This window comes from Anopheles merus, chromosome 2L, assembly GCF_017562075.2.
Source record: "Anopheles merus strain MAF chromosome 2L, AmerM5.1, whole genome shotgun sequence".
NCBI lineage: Eukaryota > Metazoa > Arthropoda > Insecta > Diptera > Culicidae > Anopheles > Anopheles merus.
Genome location: NC_054083.1, coordinates 10,882,778 through 10,909,185, shown reverse-complemented (window position 1 = coordinate 10,909,185; position 26,408 = coordinate 10,882,778). Strand labels below are relative to the sequence as shown.

General features: G+C 39.3%; 1 protein-coding gene across 6 annotated transcripts; it reads right to left on the bottom strand.

The window, feature by feature from the left end:
* Window positions 1–338: 338 nt before the first annotated feature.
* LOC121593345 (lachesin) lies at window positions 339–26,368 on the bottom strand. Of its 6 annotated transcripts, XM_041915611.1 has the most exons (14): window positions 26,008–26,368; window positions 24,543–24,722; window positions 18,313–18,571; window positions 16,970–17,343; window positions 7,450–7,556; window positions 6,143–6,350; window positions 5,253–5,414; window positions 4,543–4,671; window positions 4,056–4,146; window positions 3,337–3,420; window positions 3,105–3,214; window positions 2,761–2,820; window positions 2,129–2,326; window positions 339–1,638 (listed from the first exon to the last, which is right to left on the bottom strand). In XM_041915611.1, exons 4-14 carry the CDS (start codon window positions 17,082–17,084, stop codon window positions 1,526–1,528), a joined length of 1,377 nt encoding a protein of 458 aa, XP_041771545.1. In that variant the 5' UTR covers window positions 17,085–17,343; window positions 18,313–18,571; window positions 24,543–24,722; window positions 26,008–26,368; the 3' UTR covers window positions 339–1,525. The 6 variants fall into 6 exon arrangements, with proteins under 6 accessions (XP_041771545.1, XP_041771544.1, XP_041771547.1 ...); XM_041915610.1 differs by lacking the exon at window positions 18,313–18,571; XM_041915613.1 differs by lacking the exon at window positions 18,313–18,571 and having other exon boundaries at window positions 26,054–26,368.
* Window positions 26,369–26,408: the final 40 nt, after the last annotated feature.

Genomic DNA, 26,408 nt, shown 5'->3' with positions numbered 1-26,408 from the left:
TTCGGCATAGTTACGACCTTTGTACGCCGTGGACGCTCGAAAGCTTCCATTTCATTCAATTTTCCAACTCGGTGCATTGTTCTTTGTGGTGATATGATAAAGATTTCCATTCCTTTCTTATTTTTGCACTGAAATCTTTCCGTCCCTTTGTAGCAAATCGTTTACAAGGTACTGAAAATGCTTATTTTGCTTTATATTCGATTAGAAAAAAATATTCAAAGTGTTATTGTAGGAACAATTACTTACCTATAGCTTCAATGAGTTACATTTAAAGTAAAGTTTTAACATTATTGCTTAACACACACATGGACAAAAAAATGGTCGAGTAAAAAAAAACACCAGCCAACACTTAATCTTTTTTATTATTTCAAATATATTTCTAAGTATTTGCAATCATGTCGTTTCGCAATCATGAGTATGCTACTAGCCGCCATACCATCCATCGCTGGCGTGTGCTTGAGCTAAATTGTTGACCGAAATATTAACATAACAAATAACCTAACAATATGCTCGCCTATGCAGCTGATAATTACACGGTGCTTTAGTCTCGCTCGATCGTTCGTAAATGGTTTTGCTAATGGTATATTTTTTTTTTGTTTGCTCTGTTTCAACCCCCTCGTTCTCATGGTCCTATTTAACGTTCCAAACCATGGTCTCTTGCACAGCTTAAGTTGGGCTAAAATATGTACACATTTTGCGTTTGCATTTTGCTTCATTCCGTGTTCGTACTATCCCATTTACATCTTTTAACTGATTCATTTTCCAACTTTTATCTGTAAAACGTTTGCGTTTTTGAATTGCCAATAAAGGATAAATCATCCTTACGTTAGCCATTTGTTTATTCACTTCCAACTGACCATACTATAGTTAACAAACTCGACAAAGAGCTAAGCCATTTTGCTATTATACAACGCCCGGCTACAATCTTTCCTAGTTTAGAACAGTGTTTTGAGTTAGGAAAAAAAAATGCAATTACTAAGCTGCTAACATAGTTTACAAAACATATAAGGAAGCATGAACCAAGAAACAGGGCGCAATCGCTGAACAAACAATGTACAGTCTCTTTTTTAAAGCTGATTAATAGAGTTTGTTTTGTTTATATATAACAATTTCCGAAGGCTTATGATGATGAGGAAGCGCAACGAAATAATCGAAATCGAACACAAGAGCATGATTGGTAACCTACTTATTGTTTATTTCAGCTGCGTCCATTATCCGTTAAGCAGAACATGGTGAAATTTAATTTATGTTACAGGATTGCGCTTAGCCTTACGTGACCATCGTGTTTATTATCCCATCAGTCCCACAAAGAAAGGATATGTATCTCCATGGCAGGGGAGTGATATGAGCAACGAACATATGATATGCGCGACCGCATCACGGACTGGGACCATGTTCGTGCTGCAGATGTGTCGTCCGCCTCACGGAACTGCCACAGCTTCTGGCTGAAGGGAAGCGAAAGAATTGCAGTTCTCACTATCTCTCTCTTTCGTTACTCGTCTCCTTGCACTCGATGAATTGCAAATTACAGTAACAGCCAGCTCTCGCAATGCTGATGGCACAGAACTATCAGTGTCGATTGCACCACACTCGTCGTCAGCGATAGCAGAGAGAACACTCCGAAGCTACTGCGAGCATCTGCAATCGATGGAATGCATCAAAAGGAAACGCTGGCATTAGTGAATGGTAGGGCCGTGCTAAACTCGACTCGAGCTGCTTTTACGAAAGGCTAACTCCTTATGCATATCCTATGTGCTCAGGGCAAGGGTAGCGGGAAATGAGTTTAAAGTACTTAAAAAACAGGAAAATATAAAAATATAAAAACCAATAAACCAAGACGAGAGAATAAACCAAAACAAAACAAAAAAACCACTCCGAACTCTCGCATAGATGGTACACAAACAAACGCAATCTTCGCCACAGGGTGTAAAAGAGGAGCAAAGAATGAGTGGAAAAAATTAAATGATCGCAAGACACTCACAGTGAAAAAAATGTAAAGAAAATGCTTTAGCGCGAAACGGGACGAGCGAGGCGGGCAACAAGAACAACAAAAACACATAAGAAAAGATTGGAAAACCAGCTACGCTGTGTTGGGTTCCCACAAGCGTCAAGTCAACAAACACTTTACCATTAGATACACCGAACTCTTTCGGTGGCATGTCGGTGTAGGAGAAACTTTGCCCGATGGCAAGCGATCCCTTGCGCTCGAAAGGGATCCCGTTCGGTGAGCGTTGAGCGTAGCCTTCGTCGTTCTTCATCGGAAACAGGACCTCAGGTTGGCTGGCGACCTTAATGGTTTCATTACGTGACACCACGGCTGGGATCGCTGCAGTTGGTTTGCGTGGAGAGAAGAGCGAGAAAATGAGTAGGAGCAAAAAAGGAAATGAAAAAAAAACCGACACACCGCAAGCACAAAGTGCGCCGAAGTTATCGCACAAATTAATACACCCGAGGTGCTGGCAAAAACCTGGAGTTTGTTTCGACAAACAAAACCAATCGAGAAAAAAAAAACACTCACACACATACACCCCACCACGACACTTTTACCGGCATTGGAGACTGGTGTGTCGAAAAAATACACGAAACAAAATCAACAAAAAAGAGGTGTACAAAAAATTGGGTATGTACTTCGACGCAGAGTCAACAGAGTGGCAATGCTCGAGCACGCTGCATGCCAAAGAGAGGGCTGCATGCCGAGCGTGCGGTATTGGTCTGGAACTTATCCAAACTACCGCCGAGCACTTAATTCAATCTACTTACTCTCTTTCGGCTCCATCACGTGAGTAATTTGCTTCGATGGTGTTGATGGAAGTGGGATTTCTGGAAAAGAACGCAAGGCACGAAGATAGGGATCGGATGTTAAATACAGAACAATAAATATTAAGCAAACCGCTGGCAAAGTGCACAGTGCACAGGGTGAGCAAGATAGCGCGACTGATGAACCTTTCCGATAGAAGAGATTCTAAACAATTCGACTGCTTTAGAACAACGCTGGAGGAACGTTCAAAATTACCTGTTAAACTCTTACCGATTGCCACTAAAAGCCATTCGCAAGGAACGCAATTAAAAACCCAACCGCCCACTGGGGCACTTACTACACTTACCGTAAACGCGAATGGAACCCTCCGTTTCACCGAGTGAGTTCTTGGATATGCACCGATAATTGCCGAAATCGCCCATCGATAAGCCTTTGATCGTTAGCTTCATGTGCGCTCTGGGAAGAAGAGAAGGGAAATGGAGCAAAACGATATGATAGGAACGATTATTTGCCGCCGATTATCTCATTATAACACCTGCCGATGGCAAAAAGGCACCGAGGAGATCTGCAATACGTACCGGTAGGAGTTTTCGTTGTAGTCAATGATGTACTTTTTACTCGGAAGCACCATGACCGAGTTGTAAACCCAGTAGATGATAGCTCTGTAAGTAAGTATGTGTATCATAATTATTACAGCGAGCTGATCAGTCGATTACAATGTAAGTTCGTAGTGAACGTTAATTATTTCAACCAATGCGCTTCCACCATTTTACAGCACTTGAAATTTTTAATTCAAAATGAAAATTTAAATAAAAGGAAAACAATTGCTTTTGAGATGGACATCTCATGACATTTGTTATTAAGATAGCAGTTACCGTAAGCAGCTTTTAGTTTTTATTGATTTATCGATATGGAATCTAATTATTCCTACGTAAATGTATCAATGAAATTCGTAAATTCATCATGATATGTTCGCAAATAGGAATATCACACTGTTATCTATAATCACTGCCAAACTTAATCCAAACTGAAAAATATTGAAAATCCCGCAGAAGAATAAAAATTACATAAAATGAATGTAAAATGTGTGTACAAATTTTATTTTAATTTTTCTAGTGAATATTACGTAGCGAATGTATATATATTATGATAATGAATAAACAATTCGCAACAGGTATTCCGCTTTCCATTTTATCTATACATTTATATCTAATCATCCATTGCCAGGATGTTGTAATTTTTAATTTTCATAAATATTACCAAACATGACACCCTTTTATGTCAAAACGAAACCTACCTCGGATGAGCTTCTGTGTGACAGTCAATGGTAACATCAGTCGAGAGTGGAGCTCCCACCAATTGATTTGGCACCCAGATCATCGGTGAAACTGAAAACAACATTTAATATTGAAAATATGTTGATAATAAATGTCCACTATCGAATAATAATCGTGACATATTCAGCGATGTATAAGGCTTTATAATATAGCATATACGACATAAGTCGCGTGAAAAGTTAATACAATTTACCAGACCGCAGCTAAGCGCACATTAATCGGAACCATTTACATTCCGCAGCATTCTTCATCGTCCGGTAGATAATGGTAGATGTTCTCTCTTTCTTACACACACTCACACACATCATACAGCTAACAGTTCATGAAAGATACCAAATAGGACGTCCGGAAAACCTCACAAACTTTTCGGTACTGTCGGTATGGCCTAAGTTTAGCGTATGAATTTAATTTGCTAATACACTTATGAATAAATAAAAGCATACTTACACTCCACATCAAGGATAATCCGCTTAGACACCGACGGTGGCACACCATTAGTGGCGATGCAGAGATAAGCACCCATTTCGTTGCGGCTTACTTTCGTCAGATGTAGAACCTCACCGTCGTACACCATCACTGGAAGGTTGCGGTGACCGAGCCAGCATACGATGCGTAAGTAAGGGACGAGAAATTAAGTTATTTGGAGATTAGCGCGTGTACCGTACATTGCACATGGAACAAAGAACGATGGGAATGAAATGCTGAGCATGTTTGCAGCTTCTTCACCTAAACATAATGCGCATACAGTACGGTGAACGGCAACGGGCCTTTGAATGTAAGATAATTCCTAGCCCATCTGAAAATCGGTCCGCCTCCGATCTTGTAAACGGACTCAATCGCGCGTAAACTATCCGTCAAGCATTCCATTCAGCGGAGATGAAGGATTCCCGTCAGATTCCGAATCGATTAGAGTGCATCGAATCGATCGCAACGCTGAAACGATTCACCCGCCACATAACCGTTGGCTCCGTTAGCTTTCGATTAAGGTCATTCCGTCAAATACTGCTTGTAAAAACAATCAAAAACCCATTTATCTTGGTCCCCCGGCGCTGCGTTTGATGTTATCTACGTACGCCAGATAAGCTGCTTAGAGGTAAATGGCTGCAACCGACAGACACTTTCATCCCCATGCTGCTACCGTCGCGTTCTTCCCTTACCTTTCTTCTTCCGCTCGACGGTAATGCTTTGGCCGTCCTCGCGTCGCCAGATGATCTTGGGCGTGGGGAAACCATCGGCACGACATGTCATGTTGATATTTTGATTTTCTCTTACGGCCACTGACGAGGGAGTGCTTTCGATGTCCAGAATGTTTGGAGGCACTGTTGGAACGGAATACGGTATGAGAGAAAAAATACTTCATAATGTATCAAAGCTTTTTAAATTTTTATCGGGTTATTATTTTGTTCGCTCCGATAGCTTCGCATTATTTAAAAAAAATTCAATCGATTGTTGTTTATCATTTGTTCAGTTAAAAATGAAAAACTGTTTTTATGTTTTATGTTTGATAACAAAAACAAACGCTTCATTGGAGCCAAAAATGTTGGCATCTTATTCAATATCATCTAATGTAGTACGACGCATGTACTACAAACTTTGTACAACATCTCCTCTGCCTGATTGGTTTTTATCGATATGCTTCTTCCAAACATGCTTTGCCATAGCATCCCAGCGATGCATCAAAAAGTGGCACGCTAGGTGAAAGTGCACTTCAACTTGATCGAAAACAAGATGTACGGTGCAATTTTACCCCGATCCGAACGTACACTGAACGGAACGTTCTGCGCCGCGTTTGTACTCCCATCCCACTAAGCAAACATGTAATCGACACATTGCCTCAAAGGCACACAACGAGTAAGGATCTCTCGAACAGCGTGCAGCGTTAAAACGGAACGTCAAAAGCCATACAGCCGAACTGAAATACGATACGATAAAGTTTTCGCCATTGAAACTCGTCCGATCGGAAGCCAATTGGATTAGATTATGAATGTTGTGAGCTTGCCGAACGGCCTGCCGATACGACGATGCGGGTAAATTCTGGCACACTTACCGACTACTTGCAGGTATCCGACTTGGCTAATCATGGGATTTGTGTTCACTTGGCACATGTAATAGCCCCGATCGTCCTGCTGGGCCTGGCTAACGTGAAGAAGCCATGTGTTGGAATTATCGTACGTTACGCTGTACCGCGGGATGCGCGAGATAACGTGCCGGTGTATCGTCAAAATCATCTGCCGATCGATGTGTATCCACGCAACCTGTTGAGTGAATAGATTGAAATAGCATTGAAAGAGCAATCAGCCGATGCTTCGAAATTGTTAAGCAGTTTTTAATACTATGGTTTTAATACATTTGTAATGAAATTGAAAAGCATTCATTGTATTGGGATTAGATGCGTAGTGCGTAGTAACGCGAAAGCAATGCTTTATTGCGAAAGCTATATTGTTTTTACTCGACTGGATAAGATAATTTAACAAAAAAATATTTCAATCTAGCTATCTGTTAAGGCTTGAAAAAGTAAAATAAAATAAAAATATAATTTACTGCATTACTTTCCTTTGTGATTAACACAAATATTGTAGGTATGAATAAGCGTAACTTATTAGATTAGGATTATTAGGATTAGCTTACAAGGTAAATGTAAAGCAGCGTTAGTTATATATTTAATAATTTTTATTTTTTATTATTAATATAAATCTTCATGCATTTTCTACACTTAATGGTTGGATTTATTTATTATGATTTCTATAATGTTCTGGATAAATCGTGGTAATTCTATTCGGTCATCTATTATACCGTTTTCTACAAAGCCAAGATTCTCGTCCAGACGACCCATCGTAGCAAGGTAATTTCTAGTAAAAATAAGTTAATGTGCTTTTTGGAATGTATCCCTAAGTAAGTGGGTTGTTTTATGTAGCCTGATTGATGATGGTGATACACAAAAGAATTGCAGTTTAGTTATATGGTTACCTATACACAAGTAGAACCTATAAAAAAGGTGAAGTTGATGAAGATGTTTAGTTCAACTTCGGACTAATTCGAAAACTGCAAATTACGTGATATTAATATTTGTTGTTAATTTATTTAATAATTTTAATATTAATACACTTTTTATATTAAAATTTAATATTAACAATACAATATTATGTTCACTATTTTTGTGATCATTACTATCTAATATGTGAATTTGACTTAGTAAGACCAAACAAATTTCTATGTTTTATAACCTTGGATGAATAAATTCAATTCCAACTACATGCAAACAAAACGTGTCAAGTTTCAAGCTTTACGCTTCGAATTGTTTATAAATAATCATCCCACTTCGCAGTTGCACGGTTTTCGCCTCAATAAACTTACCTTATATGTGCCCAAGTGTTCCACTACACAGGGCAGGTTAGCATCCCGTCCCACAGCAACGGTAACATTCGGAATGGGTTGAGCAAATCTTGGCTCATCCATCATCACTGCGGAGAAAAGAAAAGAAAAAAGCATTAGCAAGAAACAGAGTGCAAACAGAAGAACAACAACCCGCCTAACCCACGAAACAATCCGTTCCGAAAGGATAACGGCAAAATAACATATCAACAAAGGTCACCGATCGTTTCCAAATTATTTCAGCTCTGCCAAACGGACCCTGAGGGCCAATCGATATCTTTATGAAACAGTAAAGGCATTTTGCAAAACGGAATACAAAAGAATTGTAAACACCCTTGCCGAGCACTGGCAGTTTGTTACGTCTCCTTTCAGCTGCGTCACGGTGCGCTTTCTTCGAACCTTGAATGAACCTTTCTGCCGCCATGCACCGAAGGGTACACCGATAAAAGATTACCCATTTGGCAGATGGTGCGCCGGCTACCGTTTGCTATAAAACGAATAAAAATTGTTACCATTTTGGATGAGCAACGAGCTGTATGGCAACGGGGCTAAAATGTGTCTTTTCCAACGCCTCAAGAGCTCGACGAACGATGTTAGGATATGGAAATCCAACAGCGCCCACCGAGATGCTTGGTTCAAATTGTGCTGAGTTCAGACGTTTACTACGTTTGTTTGCCACTATGGTGCATGGATCCTGCACTATCATATGCACACACATACACACACCGACACTTGACCGGTTGACGGACGAACTTATGCAACTGTTTTGAGGATGATTTATTTAAAGTAATTTTTTGCTGTTATTATTTCAAACACTTCTAAGCGTTGTCACCAGCGGGTAGACCAGACAGCATTACAAACGCTCATCCCCAACAGTACGGGATAAAAACGCCCGATGTTTGGGAGGAAAGCTTTCGTGCGAGTTCGTTAGTTGCATTCGAAATTGCAACCGGCATCGGGAGGTCTGAGCGAGCCATAGCGAAGTGTCCCGTCCATTTATCTCCCAGGAAAACCCTTCAGTTCAGTCGCACTAGACATCAGCGCAGGCAACAACAACAACAACGGTAACAACAAATTCAACAGACAGCACATTGCAAGGAATGGAGCCACATTTCGAACAACAGTATGAAACAAACAATCCTTTCGTTTATCCATGCTGCAACGGAAAACGAACCCGATGATGCTGCAGGATAATTCCATCCGTTTATTCCGCTCCTGTCCGACCGCTTTGTGACACAAGAGCGATGTGACACATTTCGGGTTCGTTTTCCATCACACACCGGGACAATCTTGTCATTACACCGCTGTACTGTACAGCACGCTGTCTATCTATGGGAGTAACGGCAGGGGGTTTCTTGTACTTTATTTTATATTTTGTCTACATTTTGTCTGCCTGCAACTGACTGCTAACAAAATCGCAACCGTTATCCAACCTTCGCCGCGAGACATATTCGTGCTGTTTCAAAATTTACATTTTCAGTCCCTTTCCCACTATCGGTTTGTAGCTGAGATTGAAACGAAATGAGCGAATTCTTTGTAGAATTTAAACAAACGTTCAATGGTTATTAAATTAAGCGACGGAAAAAATATTTTTTGTGTAAAAATCCTTCAAACACTTTCCCAATTGCTTGCAACGTTCTCTATATCGAATCAAATTGTTTTACAGCCAGCTGAACTGTGATCTCCTAACATTAAAGTAAGCCTCATCATACATTTTGTAGGAGCAAATCTTAAGTATTGTGATAGCTCCTCCCGCTAGAATTTATCTCCCCAAATCCCTTCCAAACAAAGGAACAAACAATACTAGGCTACAATGACACAATACACGCACCCAACTGCACTGAAAGCCTTGGAAGAAGCAACGGCGCACAGGCACCTTGTTTGTTTCAGCTGGCTCGTTTACGGATGATTTGAAATTTATTGCACTTGCTTGCAATAAGGTTCTATTTACCATTTTTGCACAGGCACAGGCAAAAACAACTCTCACCCACAAGCTTTCTATAGAACTCTGAATAATCCTCTGAAAGAAACTGCAGCACCGAGATGGTTTTTAATTATAGCTGCCTTATTTACTATTTATCCAACTGTCTCTTGAAGCGTTGGGGTAATCAGAAAAGGTTAGCTTAGAACACTAATTGCTCCAATTTGTGCACTTGTATCTACCACATTGTGACTGAAGAACCGATAAAGATAATTTAGTTAATATTTAAAACGCTCCATGTACAAACAAGCGCTCGATGCTATCACTTCCTTTAAAGCTTTCCACCTACTATGTATAATTTTGAGCTAAAATTGAACCAATTTCACCCCACATTAATACAACGCATTTGATCAATGTGGAGATTCCAATTTCAAGAACAGAAACTAATTTTTGTTCCACGACTACGCAACAACTGGGAAGCAAAAAGCGGTAACTTGATATATCGCTCAACTTTCACAGCTCCTTTCACCGTGTCGGATATTTTAGGCAAATTTCATCCAAGCATTTAACCTTTTCTGAAAAGATCATAATAGTCCCACCCGACATCCGGCACTCCCACGCCAAACAACCAGTTCTCGCATTATCTCACATATCGTTGCATATTTTCCGTTTTTCTTTCCCTTGCGAAGTTCAACCAAACGCTAAGGTACGAACGACTTAACCGTTCAGTGAGAGGGAGATCTTCGCTGGAAAGCGAAAACGGTAACAGCTGCTCTTTATGGGACGTACGTGAGCATCATGCATTATTGGCGCACTCCGGTGGTAAGCGTGTTGTACTGCGACGAGCGCGACCATGTCACACACGGATTACACATTTAAATGATTATCAAAGGATGTGCACAGTACGGTTGGGTTTCGGATCGTCGGCCTATTATTTATGGGCAAGGAGATAAAGCAAGCGCTCTGAGAGGCTTTAAAGAAAACCGCCAAAACCATCGCTCCGTCGTACGCAACGGTAACAGTGCATTTCGTTAAAGACTTTCATTGGTGAACGCGCTTTTCGGTTCAACGTCGTTCTATTAGACTTACAATGTTTCAAAATTGGACAAAAAAGAGCTGCTTTAGGTTTGCTCCAATTCCTACGTCAGTGCAGAAGTAATCGATTATTGACTGGCAGCATTTCAAACGAACACAATCTGGGTCACGATCCCCGCGAATTAGAAACGGACAGACACTGCAAACTGGGAAGCGACTACTGGACAGCAATGTTGCATTACTCGCACTCGCTAATGCCACCGATAAACAACACACAACGTGTCAGATTGCCGGAAATATATTGCATCTCGTAAAATGGAAACTCGTATGATTTATGTACTCCCGATAAGATCCCGGGCGCCTAGTCGGCGGGGAAAGTGTTCAGCACGTGCCCACGCAGGAGGTGTCGGTAGGAAGCGTGCTTCAACACGGGTGCCAGTCAAGTCCAAATATTGATATTGCTTTTACGGTGCATAAACAACCCGTATCCTCCTTCCATCGCACCTAAATTGAATGTTAAGACCGTAACCTCGGTGAAACGGGTCCGATTGCTGCTGCTCCAGAGATCGATATTTCCCATGCCATGTGCAACAATTTCTGCCCGGCTGCAGTGCTGCTTCGCCGAACTGGATAAGCCTTTCTAAAGTGGGCTGAAAACTACATAAACGCGCTTTTGTAGATGAGAAAAAAGCACGAAACCTAACAAGAACCAATGATGATGCTCTTTGTGTGACGAGTCCCTTTGTGTCATTGATTCTTTGCAAGCAAAAAGCTGCTCCGAAACCATTTGCACAGAAACTGCTCTCGTCTGTGTTCGGTGAAAAATGTCTTATTAGCAAACGAATACCTCCCGCATAGAGCGCCACTGTTTTATGTTTAGGTCAATGGTACTTTTGCATTCTTTCCCGAGGGACGAGGACTCTTTTGCTCTGCTAAACGAGCGTTTGCCAGTTGATGGTCGTGTTGTGCGCCAGTCTTTGGGCGGAACGCGGTACGCAAGGAAACGGAAAGCAAACATTTGCCGCCCGTGTTTTTCGCGGTACAGTCGGGTGCTCGTTTATCTTCACGCGCTGCTCTTGTAGCTGCTGCCAAACAGATATCGCTCTTGTAGTTTGTTTGTGAGTGGCTGAAATTTAAGAACAATGACTGCATTTCTTGGCGATGCAACGAGGGGACTGACTGTGGCAATGCACCCGTGGGTGCAACAAAAGGGAACAGAAACAGCAAGCTGCAACTCACAATTGTTATTTCTCGCTTTGCCTTGTCGTGTTTGAAGTGTGTCATTGTGGTGGGTAAACAATCGGTTCTCGAAAGATATTTGGTAAAGCAAAATAAAAAAATAAAAAACGAATGGCAGATAAATGACTGCGAAGGCTAGAAGTGAGGGTGCCGAGCGCTATTGTTATTGTGGCAAATCTGCTGTCAGTTTGGTTGGTTTCTATTAGCTTATGGGAGCGTTAAGGCAGCTTGCTATCAACTGATGTTGAGATTCTGTTTTTTTTAAGTTTGATCATATTTCACTTATTAATTTACAAACTACTGTCATCGACGGTTTTAATTAGACACCCTTCCTAGTACAGCTTCCTGGTTTTTATTACAACAAAATTAATTCATACATCAATCAGCTGCCATTTAAAGACATCTATCTGATTCCCATCGCAACCCTTTAGCGCTCGTCAGACCAAGTAAATGGGAATGAAATTGAATATCTTGGTTCTCTTCTTTTCCAATCGTCCGCTTCAACGGTTTGATTCCACAAAGCGAATGTCGTTCACTAATTGGCATTCAAATTGATAGATCTAATCAAAGCTGCGATACATAAATCTCTTTGTCGTTTAAAATTTGATACGAACGGTTGGAATGTGCAAGCTGTTTAAGTGTAAATTATTGGGATATTATTATGCTCAATCGCTTATACTAGCATTTGTAGGGAACTTAAAGGTATAAGTGGAGTATTTAGAGTACGGCCGCTCAATAGTAACTTACAGCGAGCTATGCCACCAAAGTAAAAATAACAATGAAGTAATTACGATAGTTTGAGGAACAAATGGTACATCCATTTTATTCGGATTCATTTTTGTATTAATACAATTTTTTTTTCTAAATTATTAAAAATGACTGATTAACTAATCATTACATCAGCATTTTAAAGAATATGTTCATTAACAAGTAACTGAATCAAAGGGATGAATCTAATCAATATTTACAGCTTGAACAGCACAGAGGAAATGTCAAATTCGAAATATCAACATATATCAGCATATTATTTTTACACAAGCACCAAAACTATACGTACAACTTAGTAGCATTTTGAGTCCAAACCTAACATAGGAGAAAATTCCGACGTAGAAATGAATGATTCCATAAAACTTAATTCTTTAATTCATATTTCATGAGAATCTCGTATACATTCGAGTGCAATTCGGTGACTGAATAATTTCCATAGCAAAAAAAAAAATGTATATGCTCCTCTTTTATTGAACAAGTAATACCACTGGATTTAAAAGTAAGCATTCAGGCATTTCAAATTCCATTATTTTCCGAGAAGCATCAAAGAACAAAACAGGTACCCAAAAGCCGGATTGAGGCGTTCACCACGCGCTCTAGCGATCCTGTAATAGCCGCCTGCAGTATTTATGATGGCATTGCAGAGCCACCACCGAAAGAGCAGCAGCACCATGAATATATAAATGCCTGCTCACTGGGCAGCATCATTTCTGACTGCGTTGGCTAGCTTCTAGAGCGTCTGGCGGTACAGGACGCGAAGAAAGGCACCGCACGCGTGCAGCGGTTGCGTTTTCCGAGGGATGAATCATTTTTCACCACCAGCGATAGTGCCATCTCGCTAATGAAGTGCCAAACGCGTTTTGGACGAAGCGGTAGCCACTTCAAAAGAGAAGATTCGGGGGAATTTTATCATGCTGCTCCTCGAGCCAAAGTTTCATAATTGTCAAAAGCCATGGTTGCTGCTGATGCTGCTGATGCTGCTGCTGCTGTGGTAAGATGACTATGCAGCAACAGTACTGTCCTTCTGTTCGAAGCTGTTCGGAAGGGCAAGAGAGTTCGCTGCCGGTAGCTGCCAGGTCGAGACGGAGGTGATAATTTTTCGAATCGTTCGACACGCCAAACCTCAGTCCCAAAGTGGGAAAGTGAACGGTTTCGCGGTTGCCGGTTGTTTGCCAAAAACCCATGGAGAAGGTTGAAGCAAGATGGTGCTCCTCGGCGACAAAAGTGATTCTGCAATCAACGCAGCAGCTACATCACAAGAAGTCCCAGACGACAGTACGGCCTGCTCTGTGCAACGGTTAGCGTCAGTACATACGGTCGATGCCGGTACCGATGTTCTGCATTTATGTACATACTAAATATTCTCCTCATCATTGTGGCGGTGATAGCAAACAGGTTTTCCAGAACAGTTCACCACTCTCCCCACACATAGGCCCTTGGACCTGCCCTCACGACACAGCGGCACAGTTCGGCACACTGCCAACGACATGCCGGTACATAGAACCAACGTACAGAGCGAGGCCACATTTTCTTGTCGCTAGTGAAACCATCCCGTGACAACGAAGGTAAGGCAACGACGGAAGCCTGTTTACCTTTAAATTTTCACCTCACCAATGCACGTGTGTGCTCGCTTCAAGATGACGATGATGGAGCGATAGATAGGCAGATAGATCGAGGGTGGTCGTGGATCGGTGCATCCGCACCAAAAGGTTCCGAGTTTCGTTTGGCCATCGTTCGGCCTAGACCTAGACATCTGAGGCACCTTTGAACGATTTAATCGTTGATCTTGGTGCTGCCTCTGGAACGAACGGTAGAACGGTGTTACCTGCGTTCTGACAACAAGTGGCACAAGGTTTTGGTTTTGGTGTCCTCCGGCAAACATATTTCACCTTCCCAACTCTGGTGAAGATAAATTATGTTCTCTGCATTTGCATTCGACCAGAATTCATATATTTTCCACTATCTATCTCCCAACGTTTACTTGTGTGTGTGTGTGCTGCCAATGCCGCAGTGTGTTTGTGTGTATGTGTGTGTGTGCTACGGCCTGTTTTTGGTGGTGCCTCGTTTTAACCCTTGTAGGCGAACGTAAGTGTCGTCTTCCCACGCCATTTTCACCACTTTTACCCCTTTCGAACACCCCGCTTGGTCATTCACTACATTCGAATGAAACATCACGAAATGGTTCGTAGCAAATGTGCCGTATGTCCTGCTCGTTGGCCAGTGAATGGGCCCGGTTCGTTAGGATGAATAAATGTTACCATTCTTCAACGGGAATTGCTTCGGTTTTGCACGTTCTGTATGCTTTTGTTTCGTAAAGCGGAAAAGTGGTAATTCATAGAAACCTCACCCCAACGTCCATTCCCTGTATGATCGTCATCCTTTTTTTTATATGTGCTTTTCAAGTTTCACACTTTTGTCGCTCAGCGAGTGTTTTTTGCATTGTGTTTTCCCGTTTTGTTAATGAGTACATTAGTTTGCACTTCAATTAAGTTGATAAACCAATGTATTCACACGTAAGGTTTTTAAGGGTTATTCACACGTAAAGTTTATATGCAGGGTTTTTTTGTGTTTTGACAACTAGTAACATTGTGTCCAGTAGTTGTACTGTTTAACTGTGTAATTCCATTTTTTTAAATTATATTCGTTACACTAGCTAGAGAGAAGCAATAGAAAATTAGTCTAGATTCAAAATAATGTATTATTAACAACTAGGGTAAATGTACCAATAGTGGTGCAATTTGTGGTGGTACAGATGTATTTTAATAGATTTAAAGTGTCAGGAAGGACAATTTCTGAATATTTTAAAACATGACAGTTGGAATATGTTTTATCTTCGCACTCACAACCATTTTTACCATGAAACACATCAAATTTACGATAAAATACATATTTTTGTGATTGCTTCGTTGTACCTATTATGGTGGTATGGTTCCTATAGTCGTCGTATTGTGTTCCTATAGTGGTGTTAAACAAAGATGCCTCAAAAACAGTGTAACCCAACTAAAAGGTTATAGTATAGGGTAAACGTACCTATAGTGGTGCTAGTACCAATAGTGGTAGCATTGCACTAAAATGCGTCTCATACGACAAATTAACAGTAGTTAAGTTATTCATGATAGTATTAAATGCCTTTTACAAAGGATTTAAAAATGAAAAGGGGCCATTCCGTTTCATATTGACCGAAAAATCCATTATTTTGTGAAATGTATCAACATTTTTCGAAAATCCTTAGGATTTCATAACGATACTCGTATTTTTGTTACCGTTCTAAATGACCACATAACAACGCAATTATTAGTTTTTTAACATAATTGTTATCAAATGATATTGTTTTATTCAAATTCATTGGCTTTTGACCATATTTACATATTTTTAAGTGTTTTTTACGATAGTGCCATTATAGGTACACCAAACAGGCATGTTCTTATAGTGGTCCTAGTTCTAAAATCAATAAAAACAAATAATTTTATATTTTTTTCGAGGACATTTTTGACATGTCGTACTGTTTTCATTAAAATAAGCAACAAAAATGAGTTTTCTGCAAGTAATTTACCAAACAAAGGCTAAAATTCGCTTATTTGGCTGAGTGAAAAATCGACTTCAAATCAAGCAAATTCTTCTGGGTATGGGTTGACGACAGGTGTTATTCAGTACTTTAGTCAATATTTTTATCAACCAAATTATACATTTTTTACGATCAAATTATGTATTAAATCGAAATTATGGCAGTAACCGTTGTTATTCACCAATTGTCTGGGTTTTAACGAACCAACAAGGTTTCTTTGGCAGAAAGAAACATCATGGTAGTCATGTTAAGCAATGCTGCGATGAATTTAACTTTTACTCCTAAGTTTTAAGAATACAATTTGTCTGTGCCTTTTTTATTCATTACATTCACCGTCTGTCAAACAAACCAACTATCGAGTGCGAAATCACTAGTTGGTACACAATCGTATCCCAGGTCTGTGAGGTCATACTGTATTTCCGAATAGTTTCATATTAAGGAGCAACAAAATCAACTACAAGAACTGTGCCTGTGCCAAACTTGACCATAATGATAACAGTATCAAAAGCAATGATGATGATGTTGCAGATGATTATATCCAGTAGACGATCAGTGGATGACGGGAGCAACAGAAGAAACGAATCTAATTAAATCTATCTCTCTCAAAGTTTCATTTGACGCTTGTCTGCCATGCTAAATGATGCTGGACTTTGAGATCAGTCGGTACAAAGATTGTGATTGGACCGAAAGAAAATTTCGGACAAACTTTTACCAGCGACCAGTTACGCTTCAAGGCAAGACAGAATTTCAACAGATGGTTTCAAGAACGCCGAATTCATTATGGTATCAGAATAATTGAGCTAAGCAGAACGTTCACATTGAACGGGAAACGATGCTACGGAAAATTTCTCGGGTCACGGGTCAGTAAACGAAGGCTTTTCACATTCATTAAACTAATGCTTGGAGCTACGGTGAACCAGCCATGGCAGTCGGAAAAAAGGGAATTACATTTTACCACAGCTGTTAGAACTTACCATGTGTGACGAGTGTGACCAAGTATATCATAAACAGTACATTCCTGTGCGTGAATCGCTTCGGTAGTAGCTTGAGGGCTAGTAGTATTAGCTTAACTGTCTGTAGGATTAACATTTTGGGTTTGATTTGTCACTAAGTCACAAGCATAAAATTTTCACTCTGCATCCGACTTTCATCTGCACTGTGCACTCGCTTAAGTTGGCGGTTGATTATGCTGCTCCCATGATCAAAGATCACGTTCTTGCGTGCACTAAGTTATGGAAGCGTTTCATCTTCTTGCTGATGAGATAGTTATACTCATCAAAGAACAAAGCGAATGGAGTTAGAAGAGAATATCGTCGTTGGAGAAAGTTAACAGGATATGTTTCAAGTTCTGGAAATAAATAGAGAAGCAGAAAGTTATAATTATAATAGTTTTTATTTGGAGCGTATTTCACTATACATATATATCAATATTACTAAGCACTACCGCGTTTTAATTCCAGTGTTAATTATTCTGTTAAAAAGTAGGGATTTATAGCCATAAGTAAGACTTTTTTAAGGTCTGAATTAAAGCGAATTATCTTGCTTTAAATATTAGCTTTTTAGCTTGGCAACATGCATTGTAACACAATGGCAAATGATCAAATATTCCTGATCAAAAATATCCCAAAAAATGATCAAATATTCCTGAAGTTGTTATTTATCCTAGTTTTTCTATACTTTGAAGGACATCTAAATCGTTTTTAATTTTTTTAAGAGACAGAGATGATTGTACAGTGAAAATCGCCACTTATGAGTCTGTATGTATGCCAGTACCTATGACAATATTTATGTATGATTTTATTAATCTAATAAGTCGTTAATTAGTCAAAAAAAATGTGGCTTCAACAGGCCTTGTTTGCTTAAGATAATATTTTATTTAAATGCTTAATAATTCGACATGTGTGTTAATAATTATGTTTATATTTATTTTAGTTAAACTCAACGCAACATTTGTTTGTGTTTGTTATTTGTTAAAATAATCTTCACTGAGGCCTCCTTAAAACAATCAAACTTATATCCTTTGCAATCAAACTTATCCACGATCTGACTATGGGCATGTTGCACTATACGTAGAAACATGGTTTGGAAAATATATTCATTTAAATCGATCCATGTTTGTCTGGATCTCTTTGCTAACTGAATATTTTGGCAATAAATTCGATTTCAAACGTTTACTGCAAGAAAAAGGAATGATCAGAAATCGATTCCTCCAAATGGGGGTTTGCTAAAACAAAACGAGCGTAAATTTTACTCGTTTTCCGAATACAGCGAGGGACATGAAAACACAATTCGAAGAACATAGGTTTCGTTCGCTTACATATGTAAATGTGCAAGTTTAAATATCTTCCGGCTGTGGGTAGCAGAGATCGATGGTAGCGGTCGAGGTAGCGAAATCGGAAAGCTTCTACCGTATCGTACGTGCCAGTTTACGAAGGATTTCCAGCCGGAGAGTTTATGAATATTTCATAAATCGCATGGCGTGGCGCAGCAGCTTAGCTTGTAGTTTTCCCTCGAGGTGACGCAGTGCCGGAGTTGATACGAAGCGTGAAATGGCTTCCGGCACAAATGGTGTTTCCCTTTGAATCCGATTCAATCGATGGAAAGATATTTTTAATCAGATCACTTTAAGACGAATCCGCTATCGTGCAGTTTGTGATTCGATTGCTTCCGTTGTAGGAAAATGTTATCGCAGCCATAGCAAAGCATCGGCAGACGGGATTCTTATACAGACTATCTATAGAACGTATTTTAATGATGAAAATTAAATTAAAAAAAAATAAATTAATTAAAAAAACGAAAATAAAAAGATCGGTTGTTTCATCTAATATATCCTCATTGTACAATATTCGTCGGCTTTAGAAGATTGGAAAAACATATACAATTGTGCTAAAAATGTTTTCAATAGTTTTACAAATTAAATCATATTTTTACGTCTCATATCGTTAACACAAAGTCTTATAACTTATATAGTGATGGAATTTTCATAACAGTGTCATTGCGAGGCGCGAAACATGCAAACTGCAAATGTGCTGCTGCAGAGCCGTCAAACAACATGGTGAACACTAATTAAAAAATACCAAACATTTTTTATTATACCGCAATAATATCGGAAAATTTCTTTCGGTGGAAAAAGTACGCTGTGAATGAAAAAGCAATAAAAACATCGTTTGATCACACATGCTTTTAGCGCTTCGAACATAGCGAAAGAAATTAATCACTTCTTTTGCCCATGACTATGAAAGTAATGAATTTCATAATTATTTGTATTAAAAGTGTCATAAAAGTGAAGGTAAGTTTATTTAAAATAAAATGTGCATCGTATTTTTTCATAATCATATGAAATGAAACTACGTAAAGATAAATTATGTTACATCTACAAAATGTTTTGCTATCGTATAAGATGATTTTCAATCACACACGATTTGCTTTAGTATTCGTTCTTGAAATGAAACCAAAGAAGATTTCACTTGAATTTTGCCAAAGGAACCAAAGGAACCCTTCCGGTTATCACCACACTTGCTTAACCACAGAATCCTCACCCACAGTACGAAGGGTTCACAATCGATATTTGATGCATTAAATTTAAATTATTCATACCATGTGCATGGCATTCCGGGGGGCTCACTTTTCCCAAACCGTTCCCTCGCTGGATCCATCGCTTTTGAGGACACTGAGCCAATGCTAAAGGGAGAACCTTGATACGAAATAATCAACAAACAGCGGGTTAACCATGGAGGTGTTGTAAAAAAGTATTTTATCCCAGTAACAAATTCCGGTTGTGCCGGATTTCAACGCTTCGTGACCAATCTGCCAGATACGTTGTGTTGGTGGTGTAAAAGTTACTTCGTATCTTTTTATTCGCACCGCAGGATCGGAGGTTGCAGTATTTGTTTCGACATTGTTTTCGCGCGCTACAATTTGATTCGATCTCTAGAAATCTATCGAACACGTCGTTCTGTGTCGGCAGGAAGCCTCAATTTAAAACCCACCACCCATTTTCATCTCATCCGTCTGTGTCTAGCATCATCATCATCATCACCATCAGTGAACCAGAAGCATTACAGACACTAACGCACCTGCCAACAGAAGCCATTGTTGCGGTTTCATTGCAAATCGATCTTACAACCACGCAACGTTGCCAAGACCCACTCGTGCTGGCACTCTCAGCTCTAAATACGACCCATTTTATTGCCTGCCAACCACGCAAGGCAATCTAAAACCTCTGATTTTCGACTCCGGTGCAATTACGCGGATCAACGTATTTCACAGTGATACGTCACCCTTGGAAGACTAGCACCGTTTCGCATTCAGCCACATTGCTGCTGCTAGTTCTGCTCAACCTTTATTTACATTTATTTCCATAATTGACGAAAGATAAAACAATAAAATTTCCTTCCCCTCTTTCCACGCTAGCAAGAGCAACATAGGACCGCTTCGGTATCATCGACGATTGAAACAGAAACCAACCCAGTAAAACCGCACACAAACACACAAAAGTATATGAAATTATCGAACCCTGTTCCACCGGTAACATTTTGCGATGTAGTGTTGTCGGAAGCGGAAGGGAACGTACTAAAACAGTGGAGTAGAAATGCATCGCTTCGAGCGTGGGAGCTTAAACCCGCTCGATGTAGGTGCAATAAACTACCAAATGTATTCGGACAATAATCGGAAATGTTTGTTTTTACCACCGCTAATAACTGAATATACAACCTACCGTCGAGCCGAGTGAAAACAAATTCTATTTAATTGTCTAGCAACGCACTCATATTGTACAGAAAACGAAGGGGCGCAAGCAAATCGCTTCCAATCGTTCAAATCGTTTTTTTTTATAATTCAAATTCAAACTTTACCTAATCTGCTTATCTACAGCAGATAAATCGAAATATGAGCAAGTTATGCTTAAAATATGGATTGATTTCACTCATAATATTCTATAACATTCAAATAATGCTCATGTTTCCAAGCGTATTTGTTTTAGTAGGTATCTGTTTTAAAAATACTGGTTTACTGGACAAGTATAGGAACTTGTCTAGATATTGAGGTGATAATTTTGTATTGCTCCATAAAATCAAACAAAACCCTTTAAACATTAACCCCTTTCACTACAGTTTCTACCACAAGAAGTTTTATATTTGACCCCAAGCATGGGTGCACTTTTTTGTCCCGATCAAAGCATTGTGTATGTTTACGAATAAAAGTGTCTTATTTTTTAAGTAAAATTGTAAGAAAATATCATATTTTATAAAACATATTTCATAACCAATAAAAAAAATAATATCGTTCATAATGAAGGAATAATTCATATTATTTTCGATCGCTGACATATATCCAGTTAGAAAAACAGACTTATAACTGATTGAGAGTATAGAAAAAAACACTTCCATGAGTGCATGCTGTTATGTTATGTTAATAATTAAAGAAATCAGGCCTGTAACGCCCGGTAAAATTTATTTATGAGGTGCTGAACCAAAAACGAGAAGACTTATCCAGATACCGCGTTGACCAGTCTCGTGGCACAGTCGTCAACTCGTACGACTTAACAACATGCCTGTCATAGGTTCAAACCCTGAATGGACCGTGCCCTTGTACGCAGGACTGACTATCTTGCTACGGATTGGTTGATCAATTAGTCACTGGAGAACCATGGCCATTAATGGTACAGGTAGGCGTTGACCGACTACAGTGCCAAAGAAAAAAAACATGAAAATACCTGGATCAGCGTTCGGTAAAAATCTATTAATGGGGCCCTTCACGATTCTAGTTAGCTTTTCGTATGGAGTTTGACAGTTGGAGGCTGAAATCATGTAAATACTCCATACAAAACCACACATAAAACTAGCCTGCGATTTTTAGTCTAGATTATTCTAGCCTCAAAGCTAGAATTAGATTTGAGTACCTGCTTCAAAATCTGGCAAAACAAGGTGATATTTACATTTATCCCAAGGTGCATAAAATAGATCTGGTGGTGCAATCCAGAATCGAAGTGTATGTAGTCCAGGTGGTCTCATAGCATGTTTTTATAACCAAATTTGAATATCACTTTTTGACAGGACGGGTGAAAATTTTTGTTCAAACCAGCTTTCTGGAGGCTTGACGAATACACAAAACACTCTCATAATCTTCATTCAGAAACAGAAGCGATAAAAATCAGCCTTCTAAATTCATACACCTTGGGATAAGCCCACCTGTATATTATACTCACTTACCTGGCGCTCTAGCACCAACCGAACACGACATCGAACATGAAAAATGTATGGGATTTGATATGTTTGTCTTGTTTGTTTGTTTGTGTCTGACAGTGCACCTCCATATGATTAAATGGGTTTGTTCGAGTCGGATGTCGTGTTCGATTGGTGCCAGAGCGCAGCCTTAGATAGCTGCTCAAAAACTGCTATACGATGCAAACAGCTGACAGGCTGAAATTTCAGCCTACGAACTTAAAACGGAAAGGGCCCCAATATTTCACTACACTTCCAAGGAAAGAGCCAAATTGATAATCCAAGTAATTAAAATGAGCGCAGTTTACGTGATTATTTGAACCACCCGGAAACCGAAAGCAATTCGTGAGTCGTATTTTGCCAAATGCTGACCTGTTCAGTGATCTCTAATATCGTCGATATTCAATATCGCTCAAATGAGTTAAACGTTTCTTTCTCTGAATAATGAGATAGACGTACGTTTTATGAATATTAGAATTGAAAACTTCTTAGAGTCAGGTTGACACTTCTTAACATAAACGTGATTAGTTTATTCTCAACGTAACGTGTGTTACCTCGATCAAGTGAAGGAAGTTTACGATGCTAGGATGCTGCTCTATGTGTGATTTAGCCGCAAGTCAACTCTTTTTCAACATAAGAGCAACACTAATGACCATAATACCATGATTACATACCCTAATCAAGTATCAAACATTACTGCATGCTTGGACAAAACAAAGCATTTCTCAATAATAAGTCAAACGAGCTATTTAAAAAACGAAGGCATTATCTTGTTTTACAAAAATATTTTTTAAACAGAAAAGAAACATAAAAACGTTACATTTATTTCAACTTGTGACATGATTGAATTACTAAAATTGCTTTTCTTTGAGCTTTTTGGTTTTTTAAAACAAGACTTGACTCATATACTAAACAAAAGTTTGGTAATAAAATAACCATACAATTTTGACACAACTTTTAGTAGCACAAATTCTCCTTAACAAAAAGACAAGTGACAGAGTAGGGCATTTTCCATAAAGTAGCAAAATTTGTCCTCTTTAATTTGCAATCTAGAAATGGTGTTTATTGTAGTGCATAAATAAGTTTGAATGATTCTGCTACAAAAGTTCACATAGTAATGTCGACCATAAATAGACTTGAGCATAAATATACAGCAGCTCATAAAGTTGATTTTATGCTGAACTTTTTCTCAGTCATCTGACAAAATCATGGCCTATTCTCAAGCTAGGCTTAAACTTTAGATGTGCTTTGATAGATAATTTTTCTGAGCTTCAATGAGAATTTTAAGAGGGAAGCATTCCATATGTTGCCTGCCTTATTTTGACTAAAATATTAAAAAATATCATGATTGGTTGTTAAACAATTGATTGTAGTCGTATATTTTGTATGCATTTCGATGTGCAAGCAATGGAACATACTATCTTGTGGACAACATTTGAAATGGAGTAAATAATTTTAAAATGAGCAATACGAACTTTTTGAACCTCTATCGAATCTCTTAAATCTTTTTCTGGTTTTATATTTTAAGACTTCTTATTTTTGGCTCAACAACCGTTGTCGGTCAAGGCCTGTCTGTACCACTTGCGGGCTTGGCTTTCAGTGACTTTTTGGATTACCCCCCATAGCAGGATAGTCAAGTCCTACGTATGGCGGAATTTGAGGCTTGAACCCATGGCGGCCATGTTGTTAAGTCATACGAGTTGACGACTGTACCACGAGACCGACTTAAGTATTTCATTCTTAATTATCATGGATTCTAATGGGTTGCTAACAAATGTCGTAATTCTCACCTAAAAATTTATTTTTAACTAAGACAGTCTTTACTTCAATGGACCAAAACCATAACTATCTAATTGTCACAGAATAGACCAGAGTAATATGAACCGTACAAGAAAGGATTCGGCTCATTTTGGCACGTTCAGCCAACAGACCTTGGGTACTTTTTTGAGATAAAGATTTTAGATTTCTTCAATCTACGATATTTATTTAAAGCGCACAAGTATTCTTCTTCTTCTTCTTTTGGCTCAACAACCGTTGCCGGTCAAGGCCTGCCTGCACCCACTTGTGGGTTTGGCTTTCAGTGACTTATTGATCCCCCCATAGTAGGATAGTCAGTCCTACGTATGGCGGCACGGTCCATTTGGGGCTTGAACCCATGACGGGCATGTTGTTAAGTCGTACGAGTTGACGACTGTACTACGAGACCGGCTTACCGGCGCACAAGTATAAACTTGTTTTATTATTTCATGCTAGAATAAACTAATTTTTGATAAACTAGAAGATGAAGGCTAGCTTAGTTTTCAAAATCCCTTCCCCTACAACATACCTTAAATGCACACATGTAAAGTGGTTTACATTGCAGATGTCTTACTTATATACATTCTTTTTAGTAAGCGTGTTATTTCGATTGCATCGGATGTATAAGTAAAACTTTCACACTTCAATTTCATACACTTTACGTGATATTTTTTCAGATCCGGCAAACTACACTCACCAATAAGTATCGCTGGGAAGAGTTAACGGAATTAAGCAAACATTCACAATACCCGCGCACAACTTGAATAACGGACATTCTCCCATTTGTATGGTTTTGTTTTTCTTTTTTTGTGTTGCAGTTTTGCTTCAACTACAGTGGAATCCATACACCAAAGTATCGTTTTGGTGAAACGTAACACTGCACTCATGCAAACAATATTTTGTTCAATTAAACTTCACTTGCTAAAATCCTCCGTGCGCGCTGGCACAAGCGATGCATTTCTCTTTGCATTGCTTTTATGGTTTTATTTTACTGAAAATCAAACTCAAACGCTTATCCTGCAGTCTCGCCAGATTGTAATTAATTTCCCCTCTGTATACACTCCCAGACACACACACACACACACATACAGATGAAAAACACGGTACTAGCGAAATAAAAACAAAATGATTAAAAAAAAGCTTTCAATCCACACCCCAGCGCTTCTCCATATTTTTCACCATATCTCTCGCAGTTTTTTTGAATCCGGAAACAATTACGATTGGCGGTTCGCCGTTTCCTTCCGTCGCAGTCTGCACGGTAGGCATGCTGGTTTCTCAATGACACTTTCACTTCGCCGGTGCAATGCTGTACAAACACATGAGTGTGAGTGTTATCTTTTTATTTAGATATTATCATTCATCTTCTTCACGCGCTTTGCACAAAGATTACTTTTCGGTTCACGATAAATTTCACTCCCGTTTATTTTCAAAACATTTTTCATCTGCTTTCGAACAAATGGATCACCACTTTCCTCCTCATATGCATCTCTTGCAACCATCACCTTTCGTACATAAATGTATATTTGCATTTAAGAGAACATGTTGCAAAAGTTGCAAAACATTTAAAATAAAAAAAAATGATAAAAAGGAACACAACAAAGCAAAACGGACGAATAAATAATAGCAGCCATAAACAAAAAATGTACGAGAGAAACCGGGAATGAGATGCTCAAATGTACCGACAAAAGACTAAAAGGCAACGGCAGCAACAAATCACAGCGTCATCAGCGTAAACTACCGTCATTGCTATTTATGCGCGCGGGCTAGGATGCATCACGTTCGATGATACGGGTTGGTACGCGATGAGGATGCACTTTTTGTGTGCCATGTTCGAAGCCATCCCAACCCATAGCAAAAGCATCCAAATCAAGCAGCAGAACGGATGGATTGCAGCAATGGCGAGAACGAAAGAAGAATGCAAATGATGATGGCGATGGTATCCAAAATCTGTACGCACAAAAAGCGAGAGTAGTGGAGGAATTTTTGATACTCACGATCTACACTCTTTGCACACACTTATACACAGACAAGCTCACTCACAAATATCCAGGCGAAAGCACAGACGCACAACTGTTTTTATAACTCTTCTTTTATTCTCCATGCAGATGCACGCAAATAGAGCGCAGCCGTTGTGTAGTAGTGTGTTGCATTTTGCTACGAAATGGTAAACTATCCACGTTGAAATGTCACCCAAAATACCACGTTTTCACCTGCACCACTTGCATCTGTGTGCATCGAGACAGTCCTACTAAATGCACAAGGTCGTGCCACGATCACGAGGAACGCATCAGCCTCCGCGATGTCGGTGCGCGCTCTTCAAAAACATTCCCATCGGCGGCGAAAGTTACGAGGCGACTGAAGGAATTTGGCGAAGTAAAGCTATTTACCAACATCA

Coding starts and splice junctions, on each gene's coding strand:
- LOC121593345 (XM_041915611.1), bottom strand. CDS start 17,084: ATGTTAATCCTACAGACAGTTAAGCTAATACTACTAGCCCTCAAGCTA. Junction 3,421..4,055: donor CACACAGAAGCTCATCCGAG/GTAGGTTTCGTT, acceptor ACTTACTTACAG/AGCTATCATCTACTGGGTTT. Junction 1,639..2,128: donor AGAGTTCGGTGTATCTAATG/GTAAAGTGTTTG, acceptor CATCGATTGCAG/ATGCTCGCAGTAGCTTCGGA.